Source organism: Diadema antillarum, unplaced genomic scaffold, assembly GCF_040938485.1.
Source record: "Diadema antillarum isolate AM-2024a unplaced genomic scaffold, OU_Dant_1.0 scf00000180, whole genome shotgun sequence".
NCBI classification, from domain to species: domain Eukaryota; kingdom Metazoa; phylum Echinodermata; class Echinoidea; order Diadematoida; family Diadematidae; genus Diadema; species Diadema antillarum.
The window spans coordinates 4,565,764-4,577,842 of record NW_027271069.1 but is presented as its reverse complement, the minus strand read 5'-3'; the positions used below and the strand labels follow the sequence as shown (position 1 = coordinate 4,577,842).

The window sequence follows — 12,079 nt, the reverse complement described above, 5'->3', positions numbered from 1 at the left end:
AAATCATTTCAAGAAGGTCTTAGGTTGTTCTTGCGAATTAAACGACGTTTGGACAAACTTCATAAGGCCGTCGGAAATTTTGCCCCATCTATGAATCTTTACAAACTCCTGAATTCGTACGAACAGCGGGATTCGCACGAATGCATTGTTCGTACGAGCCTTTGTGACCGTGATAGCTGTATACAGACATTATAGACAGATCAACAGAATATCGCCAACAAAAGCATTCAGGTAAAGAAACGTACGTCCTTACTTTCTACTCACTTCGTGTCTGAAGCCCACGGACGCAGACGAAAACTAAAAGTCTAATGTTCATGTTCTGCTCTTGGGGCACGTTTGTAGGACGCTGACGTCACAGAGTTAAAGCGCCTCTCAATTAAGATGTACACGACTATGACGAAGCACACACACAGCATCAAGCCACCAAAGATGCTGAAAACAATCCTGAACGACTGAGTGACGTCGTAGATATAACCTTTGAGAACATAAGTGACATAACAATCAAATAAAATGATTCTTATGAAACACAACAACGGACTAATGATAAAATATTATGAAACTATATTGGCAATGACGATGACAAACATAACTTCATTACCATGATTACTTTCATTCTTAACTACGTCAAAATGTTTGCCAATAATTCAGCAATTACATATCTCCCTTTTTATAGAGACAACCTTGCCTAATAATTATCATTAAACATCAAGAATGATTTAATGTAACGGATGTACTTTCATCCGTTTAAATTCATGTCGAGAGCAGTGTCCATCGGGATATCTCCACCATCCCATCAAGTACGCCATCTCACAACACGATGGCTCTTCATTTGCATAATTTACATTAAGTCTGCAGACCTGCCATTGCATCATTGAAAACGAGCATTGATCTTCAAAAATATTTCCTTGTAAGTCTGTATCTATCTTCATATCACATAAACTTCCAACTGAATCTTGGGGGCATAAGTAATGGCTTTCAAATTGTCTGAGAAGAGTGACTTTCACCCTGACCTTTTACCCTCTTTCTTTTTTATTCATCCAAATACAGTAAAATCTCTTTCATTGCTATCCTTTATATCATATACAAATCAGACCAAATGAGACCTTCCTACCCAAAGTTATAGCTTCAAATCACATTTTCATCCAAACGTAAGTGACCTCTGACCATTCTAGTCCAAGAAAATTAGTGAGAACGCCGCGCAAGGCATTGACACCCCCTCCTTTCAGCAAAGAATCGAAATCATTGACTCATGCGTTTTTCTTGAATTATGATAACAAAATCCACGACCCATGAGCAGACAAGTCAAATATATTACCTCCCACATAAGTTCTTTCAGAGCGAAAACATGAAAAAAGAAAACTGACAGAAGACTAACGTGGAAGCATATGGGAGACTTTTCTAATTACTGGCGTAATTAAGAAAGAGAAAGCTCTCACCCGCTAATACGCCTGCACTGGCCGTTCCAATCCCCGAAACGCAGTAAGAGAGCGCGACGATTCCCGAAAAGTGGGCATCGGAGACTATCACTGACAGACAGGTGTAAAAAGTGCAAGCTGCCCCGTACATACCAACACCAGCAAAGAAGGAAGAGACCAACAGGTGATTAAGAGTGGAATGAAGCTGGTAGACAAAGAGGGCAACGCCCGACACACCCACGCACAATGCATATATACCGGGACTCCATCGCGACTTGTAACGCATAATAAGAGCGAGAGTTGTGCGAGATACGAAGCCTCCTGTTGCGGCGGCAACAGGGAGGAACACGGCAAACTGTTCGTCGATCCCGACGCTGATGGCGTATGAAACCATGAAAAGAGCCCACCCGATGAAGACGACGTCGAACAAAACCTGGCAAGGTAGAAAGAACAGAGCGAAATACGGTTCTTTCAATAGCAATTTCAGCCCCAACATATCCACTGCTCGGTCCAATATCATCCAGCAAGTCCGTCTGTCAGTTGCTCCTGCCTTTCCGTCCCTTTCTAAATATGTCTGACAAGATTCAGCATCAATGGAGTCACGTTTGTCTTCATGTCTGTCCATCAGTTCTTGTGTTTCTGGCTCCTTGGTCTTACCAGACTTCCCCACTTGACTCATGGACCTAGGGGGTCTTAGCGAAGCGCCGATTGGAATACAGTTCAGGAATAGTCCACCCAAGCACAGGAGGGCGCCGAAAAGGCCATACGCTTCCAGCAGCTTGGCGCCAACGAATGGAACTAACATTCCACCTGCGATAGATCCCAGGAAACTGATGGAATTCGCCGATCCGAACTGTTCCCCGAAGTGTTGATGCATCAAGACGGTAGACGCCTGGCCGAGTGCGGAGCTACATGCACCTGTGAGTGTTATTAAAAACACACCCAAAAAACAAAACAAAACAAAACAAAACAAAAAACAAAACAAAAAAACTGTTATTTTTTTATAAAACTCTTAAACCGTTATCATGGTTATTTTCAATCAAGACTAACTCTATATGCAAGGATATCATGAGAAGTTCACAGGAGCAATGAAAAAACCATAATACATTCTGTAAATCGGGAAGAGACCTTTCCATCCTTTACATTTAATGTCATCTTCTAGTTGAGATGATTTCTCTCTCAACACAAACTCACTTCAGGGCCAGGCAGTCACGTATTCACGGGCAAATCTTTTCCGTCACGAACCAGTTTTCGAAAGAGTGTACAATGTAATATATTGTATTCCTCATTCTTTTCCCGTTCCATATTAATTTGCTATCAACGAAAGGTCACTTCAGAGTTTCTCGATGACACAATCTTTCCAGAACCATTGCCACTCCACCCTACCCCCCCCCCCCCCCGCTGTTAATGATAAAAGGCTATAGTCCTTCTGGAACGCTCCCTAAATAATCCTTTGGAAATTATATACTTAATGTTACCTCCTTTTCGCAGAGGAAAAGAGAAATGTGACAAACCTGAGAGGAAGAAAAATATTCCAAGAACTGGAGTCAGTCTTGTGAAGGAGGCGCAGATGATGGGCAATGCCGTTCCGATCCCGCCGAGTGTAGATACCAATCTGACGTCATACTTCTGGATCAGAATATGAGCGAGGGGACCTGGGGATTGGTGCAGATAAGCAAAAATCTCCTCCCTCATTGAAACGTTCAGTGTGTTACAATGTATAGCTTTAAAATTATGTATTGAAGGAGAGTCATAGCCAAGGGGTATAGGGCCTTCACGTGAAAACACTCATGGACACTTGCACATTACTGAGAACAGTAATGATAAAGTAGGGCCTACATGTATTAAAAAAAAAAAACTTCGTGAGAAAAAACCCAGCTAGACATTATAAGTTTAGACGATGCATAATAATATACTATGCATTTATTGGTATAATGAGGTATGTTGATGATTCTGTTGGTGGTCAAATTGATTGCGTAATGGATTGAAGAATGGTGAAGGCGTGCCCCTTTCCGCCAAACCAGGACCAAGTTCATTTCAGTTCTCTTCTTCTCATTAATTTGTTGGCAGTAACCAAATGAGACAGGCAAAAGAGAATTACCCAACGCAGGAGGGTCCTTCTCTTCTCATCTCTGCATATCATCTACTTACGATTGGTGGCGTTTTGATGAAAGCATCACTTACATGCCATATAATACATGGTTAGCTGCAGCGACAGGAGAAGTCCAACGGTAGAGTAGGTACTGTCCAGCTGTACCACTAGGGATGGAATGAGAACACCCAGGGATTTCATCACCCCTTGTTGTAACAGGTGGTTTCCAAACTTCGCCAGAAGAACGACGTATCGCCAGCCTTCCTTTGGCGTCGCCCCGTGATTGCTAGGATGTGGCATCGTGATACTATTTACACTGCACACCTAACGGATTGGAAATCAATGGAAGTGAAACCGTCAAGGTTTATAGATCGTTATTCCAAATGTCCATTTTCAAGAATTGTCTTTGCTCCTAAATTTCCTCTTATCATCCGTCATATCGAAGGTTCGATGGCTAAAAACAGCAAACTAGGTTCCTTAATCCGTAAATAAAAAGCGTTCTTTAATCAGAGAAGAGAAAGGGTTCGATAGTTAGAAAATGACACATTGTTCAAGATTCCTATCTAAAATTGCTTCATTAATAATACGAAATGGAGTAGGCCGGATTCGTTTTATTCGAAAGAGAAATGAGGTTTGTAACTCTGAATAATAAGGTATGAAGTTTGTTAATCCGAAATTGACTTATGTTTTGTCGAACCACAAAATGGAATTAGATTCCTTAAAAGAGAGAGAGAGAGAGAGAGAGAGAGAGAGAGATACGTACGCACGCTCGTTGAATTTCTAGAATATAAACCGTCTTTAAAATCTGACAAAAAATAAGGGTTTAAATTCTCTTTTATTTCCTACACCGGGATATAGGCCTGCAAAAGTAGAATATTCACGTGTAGTGTATTCTCAGTTTTCACTGTCAATAGAGGTATTCAATATTTGTCGATTTTTTTTTTGGTTCCCTTTGAAGTTCCACTTCAGTGGTAATAGGGGATGCACTAGGTGGTGCTTCCAGGCGTTGCTATTGTGTATACTAGTTTTCAATATGTAGCGTAACATTGCTTTTGTAGTACAGATGTTTCGTGTGTATCAAACTCCCTATGTAACGAGATCTGGCAAACACAAACTCACTCAAACTCAACCAAAAACTGATTATGGTAAACGGTCTTTAACATAATTCGTTGCGCAAAGCTGTGGATGACCAGAGCCCCATTTCATAAAAAGTTGAATGATAGCAACTCTTGCTGGAATGACGATTGTCATAGTAACGACAATAATTCAGCTTCCTGATTGGCTGTTGCTATTGGAAGTTGCCATTCCAGCAAGAGTTGCCATCCTAACATCTTTTATGAAATGGGGCCCTGGAGATTGATATTTGATTCAGTCAAGGTCTTTAAAGGGAACCCAAACCCATGAGAAATGTGGATTCAGTGAAAGCAGCAACATTTGTAGATCATAATAAGTGAAAGTTTGAGGAAAATCGGACAATAGATGCAAAAGTAAAAAATAATGTTTAAGGTTTGGGTGTTGGAACCGCTGGATGAGGAGAATACTAGAGGTTATGACGTATTGTGTGGACAACAATATAAAGAAAATATAAAGAAAATTCCACAATAATTCACTTCCTAGCATAATGAAAGAGCACTTGACTAACTGCTTCCAGAAAGCAGGGGGAATAACTGCTACCCTTACATATGTCAGTATAAAGTTGATGGAATGTGTAATTTTCATGAAAAATTAGTTTTTGTGGAATAGATCTAGGCAGCCTGGACTGATCGCGGAGTTGTCAACTATACAGCTGTCGAAGGAGAGCGACCACTCTATAGTATGACCAAGGAGGTTCTGGTATGACGAGGGCTAGTAGACGGGGCTACATACGGTCGAGCTGTGTTGAGCAGATGGTGTTTGGGGCTTTGGCAGATGGCGCTTAGTCTGGCTTCCAGACCCTCTGCCCATACTATTTCGCTATCCATGATATTGACGCCCTCAACGTCGAAAACTAGTATAGTTTAAGTTGATTTTCTCGCGCAGAGCGCCTTTGCCTTCGGCAAAGGCGGCGACTTCGTCGCCGCGGAGTCCAGTTGGCAAAGGGTCTGGAAACCAGATTAGATGGCGCTATACAGAGAGCTCACACTGTTAGTCCATGGGCCAGGCCAGATATTGGTACCATCTGAGGTGGCAAAACCTTTTTGGTGTCATTTTGTTTGTCGGGCATAGATATGCTTATCAAGCTATGATAGCATTTCCAAATGAGTAGCTTAGTCATAGTAAATGAATTTTTAACCAATTTGGTTTCGTTGTTATATCCCTATACTTCTGAATCGAAACTAACCGCCATACAAAGAAGAGCACAGTCTTCTGTATGTTCCATAGAGCTGTAAAATGCAGCTCTATGGTATGTTCACAGGTGTTCTGTTGTAAACGCGGTGCGCTTAGTCTTTATTCAAGGCAGCGAAGGGAATATCCAAAGGTTATGATGTCCACAGCGCTTAGTCCTTATTCTAGACGGCGAAGGGAATATCCAAAGCGTATGATACAGTGTATATCCTTTTATCTAAAAACAACAACAACAACAAAAGCAATTCCTAGTGAATTTTACCGTATTTTTCAGTCATTTATCATTTTCCTGTGAAAACGCTACGGTGAAAATGCTGATACCACGCCAATGTCGCTTTATTTCCCTCCAACAATATAAGATAATGCAAAAACAATGTACCGGTACACTACGATACATTATAATGAATGATATTGTAAATGAACAGAGTGATTTTTGTTTAAAACTGATGTATTTGTTGATAGGGTAGTATAAAAACAGTATAGATAATCCCTTTTATGAGGAATAGATATGATAACGGTACATTGGTCTAGATAAAGAACTAAGCGCACTGCGTGACAGCTGTGGACATCATAACCCTTTGGATATTCCCTTCGCTGCCTTGAATAAAGACTAAGCGCACCGCGTTTACAACAGAACACCTGTGGACATACAGAAGGCAGTGCTCTTCTTTGTATAGCGGTTTAGTTTCGATTCAGAAGTATAGGGATATAAATACGAGACCAAATTGGTTAAAAATTCATTTATTATGACTAAGCTACTCATTTGGAAATGCTATCATAGCTTGATAAGCATATCTATGCCCGACAAACAAAATGACACCAAAAAGGTTGTGCCACCTCAGATGGTACCAACAACCCATTTTTCGGGTCTTGGCCCATGGACTATGTGGGGTCGTCCGTGGTGTACAACCAGCTCAAGGGTCAGCAGACTGTGGCAGGGCGCCAGAATGAAATCCAAATGCATGTTGATCTGTGTTGATTTATAATACCTTCAACATCACTTTTGCGGTGAAACGAATATCTAGAAACATGCCATATATTTTTAATGGTTTTTTCTTTTATTTTTCTTCAGATTACTTGGGAACGCCCACAAAAAAAAAATCCCTCCTAACCAATCAATATTCATATTCTTGAGATGACATCATCTGTCAATCACTGCTAAAGTGCTGAAATGTTTAACAAAAGACATTGGAATGCACCTTCCCCTCGACTCAGCATAACTTGCATGTTCTCTCGCCATGTCTTTTTTTAGTCACATTAATATGGCAGAAACTTAGCTTAGACATAAACTTAGCTTACGTAAATTCTTCACCAGTCAAGATGATTAGAGAGAATCATCAATCGTAAATGCACCTTTTTGTGCTTTCTGAATTGTGTTTTGAAACGCTGTTTGAATCAAAGTTATACTACTAGCATGATACTATATAGTATAAACACGCAGTATGCACGCGTGGGCTGTGGGTTGGATGCATGGAATCCTGCATGAATGATGATAAATAAACCAATTAATCAAATTGAGAAATACATATTATAACAATGAATGGAACAAACCTTCGGATCAAAAAACGAATCGGCTCAACGACGAAACTTGGGAAAACAATAAACATGGTAAATACAACAAATGTTGGGATAAACGACCCCCAAGAATAGGAACTCTGAGTGTAATGAATAACGAACCTTCGGAGTAACGATCATCAGGCAGCCACTGTCAAGATTAGTCTGCACATACATTCTACACTCGAAAAGGTTCGATTGTTCACAACCGGAAACAATTATTTCGCTGTTGTGGGTCACTCAAGTCTTGAATCACAAGGCAGAAAGATATATTTAGAACAAGTCAGCATGGCAAGCTTTTCACCTCGGAGCTGAAAACACAAAACTTAAACAACTGTTAATGGATTCATTAGACTGTAATTGCGTGCTATAGTTAATCAATTTACGAACATTTTGACGCAGTTGCTTTCACATAATCATTTGGATTTCCGGACAAAGTTTGCATCTGTACCCCAGATTTCAGATGCTTCTTTATATCAAGATAAGTAGCAAAATACTATAGTAGTATAGCCAATAATAAAAGGTGCCAGGTAAAAATGGCAGAGGTAAAAATGGCAGAGGTAAAAATGGCAGAGGTAAAAATGGCAGGGGTAAAAATGGCAGAGGTAAAAATGGCAGGGGTAAAAATGGCAGAGGTAAAAATGGCAGAGGTAAAAATGGCAGAGGTAAAAATGGCAGAGGTAAAAATGGCAGAGGTAAAAATGGCAGAGGTAAAAATGGCAGAGGTAAAAATGGCAGAGGTAAAAACGGCAGAGGTAATAATGGCAGAAGTACAATGTCAGAAGTAATGAGAGCGATTTCGTCAGATATAAACGTATGAAGAGGTTTTGAATGATAACCTAGCCAGAGCAAACCGTATTTATCGAATTTTCAAATCCTAATTGCAGATTTGAAGAATATTGATTGAATTATGTTTATCTTTAGAGCACTCTCATTATTCTGAGTTTGATTCAAGTGCAGTGGCGTAATCTGTCTGTTCAGAGGAATAATAAACCAGCTAAGAGCCTAGTAGGCCTATGGGAAATTATTTTATTATTCAGTATTATTATTATCATTATTATTATTATTATTATTATTATTATTATTATTATTATTATAATCTATCATTATAAGGGGGTTCCAACAATGCTGCAAAGCCCTTTAACAGTATAATCCTACGTTGTTTCGCCCAATGAAGTTATCACACACACACACACACATACACACACACACGAACCCACTTTTGGTATAAACAGATAAACAGATATACATACTCTCACATACACACTCTTACACAAACGAATTCCGCTCACGTCCGGGCTAGTTGTCATTATTTTTCATTTTTTGAACTGCTTAGTGTAAAGAAGTGAAGGAGACACAGTCGAAGCAAACCGCTAATTTTTCACCTGTTCAATATTATTTTCTCACATTCAGGTTTCGTAGGAGCCTATTTATCTCACAAGGCCTGATCACGACATAATGTAGAAGTAAAAATACCAAACGAAAAAAAACAAACTGCAGCAGATGTATCGGCAGACATAATAAGCTCTTGCAAAATATTTTATTACATTGTTCAAATATCACATGGCGCAAAAACAAATAAGCTCTTTCAAAATATCTTATTACATTGTTCAAGTATCACATGGCGCAAAAACAAATATATCGAAGTTTAATGAACACTTTGTGATCACTTTACAAACTTATGCCTATTAAAACTGGAGACGAACTTTAGCAATAAACTGTTCTAGTGAGAGTAAAAACTGATAGTTTGCCATGGGATTTCTTTCAATCATTGTTGAATGAATCCGCAGGCGAAAAACTGTAAATGTTTGATGCCTTTCAAACTTAGCTGTTGCTCCAAAGTCAGATTCCATTATGTTATCAACATGGTGTGTTGCTAAATTCAGCCACCGAAAATGACGTTGTTCCCTCGTTATACAACAACAGTAAGAAAATCCAATCCAATCCCATCCAGGTAGATTGAAATCACCGCCTATGACTACCATATCATTATGATCGCGATTCAATTTACACAGGGATCGCTGAAGCTCTGCAAGACTCTCTTTACATGTGCCGCGGGGAGAAATGTAACACTTAAATTCTCCCAGTGGTAACGGAAACAGTAAAAGATCCGTGCCAATTTTTCATACCTGCATGCATGTATGTTATCAAGCAATTTTATTTTCAGAAGTTTGCACACTTTTTAAAATACTTATTAAAATAGTACAGGACCTGCCAGATCTAAAGTGAGTTTGATATTTTACTGACAAGATACCTGTAGAGCTGTATAGTGATTAATATGTCCATTTTCAGGTGTACCGAGGCTCATCATTTTACTGATATAATTGGATTGTTGACTGGCCGAGCATTTTTCAAGTTACATGAGTGTCCCATATTTCTCCCCGTGTCCCATTTCTCCCCGGTCTCCCCCGTGCTTTATTTCAGGAGAAGGAGGCACGAAAAGCGCGTATTGCGAGAAAGGTGTCAGAAACATGAAGAAAAAAAAATCTCTGCCACTTTTACCTCGTCCTCTTGCATTTCAACGACTAAATTTTTATCAATGGCATTTTTATCTCTAGCATTTTGACCACTGACATTTCGACCACTGACAACTTTACCTCTGACATTTTTACCACATAATTATACCTCTGCCATTTTTACCGCTGCGATTTTTACCTCTGCCATTTTTACCTCTGCCATTTTTACCTTTGCCGTTTTTACCTCTGCCATTTTTACCTCTGCCGTTTTTACCTCTGCCATTTCTACCTCTGCCATTTTTACCTCTGCCATTTTTACCGCTGCCATTTTTACCTCTGCCATTTTTACACCGAACCTAATAAAATGGTCTCGTATCTAGATAGGAAGAGAACAATGCACAATGTTAATTAGTGCTATGTATTTCAGTAACATCCCAGGTCGAAAAACCAGTTGGCTAACTGGTACTGGTACCAGTTGATTCCAGTTAAGGCAACTGGTTTCAATATGGAAATTGGATCCTGGAATCAACTGGTATCAACTGGTATTCGTCCAAATGGAATCAACTGGTATCAACTGGAATCAACTGGGATCCAATTGACAAAATTAATTTTGTGTTGAATTATTTGATGTATATGGGTTTATACCAGAACATGTGTATGTCACGACATTGTTAAACTACCAATCATAATACAGGTAGACTTAAAGCCTATACCTACAAGTACATCTAGGCTTAGCCTACTTCCTAGACCTAGTTAGTGCACGGGATATTTCATTCATATATACTAGCAGCACCCGTGGAAATCCACGGGTCTGAGGGGTTTTATTTTGTTTTTCTCATAATACGATTTTGCACATTTTTATTGAAGAAATAAAAAGAAAAGTCTTCTCATTCTTTCGTTAATTGTGCTGTCTTCTAAATGACCACCCTTCCCAGAAATTTTATTATACATTTTTGTAGTATATGCCAGGCGATCCGGTCCATTAATTGGTAGGGATCATTCCCGCCACTACTTGCTTTTATTATAGAACTTGAGTTTCGAGGGGTTATTTGCACCCGTTGAAGTCCAACAGTTGTCTTGTTGCCCCTCACCCCTCCCCCCCCCCCTCACGCACACACACATTTCCACCTCCGCAGGGCAAAAAACAAAAACATTCAGGGAAAAATTACCAAAAACGCAAATGAGATTCCCCGAAAGTTCTGCCCACAGGTTGTTCCCGTCGAAACGGGAAGATATTAACACTATGACTTTGATTACCCCCTGCTCTTGCATCCACGCGGGCACCCGCGGGAATCCACGGCTGGTCTCAAGGCCTCGGTTTGTTTTGTGTTTTTTTTTTTCATGTTTCTTTTCCCCACGTTATGAGAGAAAAATAAGATATTTTCGTCTTCATAATTTTGCTCCCTCCTTGTTGTTTTTAATCACCAAAACTTGGCTTGATATATCATATTAATATAGAACTACATCTGCTTCAGATTGTACATTATCATATTTAATATTAGGCCTACAATTATTGCTCCTATTATTGTTATTATTATATCATTATTATCATTATCCTTATCATTATTATTATTATTATTATTATTATTATTATTATCATCATCATTGTTATTATTTGGGGAGGGGGAGATCATAGTCATCAGGTTTAATATGCACCCGTGGGAGTAGGTTCTCACGACCTCGTATTTTTTTTCTTTAATATTTTTCCCATGTTATGGAAGAAAGAAGAATATATACATCACTGCATTCGTCTTCATTTGCTCCCTCTTTTTTTTTGTCACCAAAACTTGGTTTGATAGACCATAGAACCACACATTCTATTTCCACTTGCAATTTTAAAAATAGGCGGTCGGCAAAGCGAGGTTTTCCTCTACGTCCGCTCATCTTATGAATATGTATGATTACAGCAGCTCTGCAGTAAACGAATGGACACAGCTGCGCGTGTAATCTGATATGTAAGGGTACGATCGGCAAATATATTTAGCCGCGTCCTAAACAGTCTGCGTACAATGACACCGGACTTGAGAGCAAACGGCGAGCAAACTAAATGACGTACCTGAGCTGCTGCATATAGTATTCTGCAGTTGTGCAAAATACAATTACATAACCAACGTTCGTTGTTTTCATTTGGGGACGCCAATAATGGCGAACTGTACGTAAATGCTCTTGTAGTCCATATCACGCACACACAGATTCGTGTAACCATCGTCAATACATTCAGTACACGTAACAGGCGG

General features: G+C 39.5%; 1 protein-coding gene across 1 annotated transcript; it reads right to left on the bottom strand.

The window, feature by feature from the left end:
* Positions 1-305: 305 nt before the first annotated feature.
* LOC139723058 (monocarboxylate transporter 2-like) lies at positions 306-3,807 on the bottom strand. The gene is made up of 4 exons (XM_071634332.1): positions 3,600-3,807; positions 2,930-3,070; positions 1,437-2,333; positions 306-475 (listed from the first exon to the last, which is right to left on the bottom strand). The coding sequence occupies exons 1-4, from the start codon at positions 3,805-3,807 to the stop codon at positions 306-308; spliced, it is 1,416 nt and encodes a 471-aa protein (XP_071490433.1).
* Between the last annotated feature and the right edge of the window lie 8,272 nt (positions 3,808-12,079).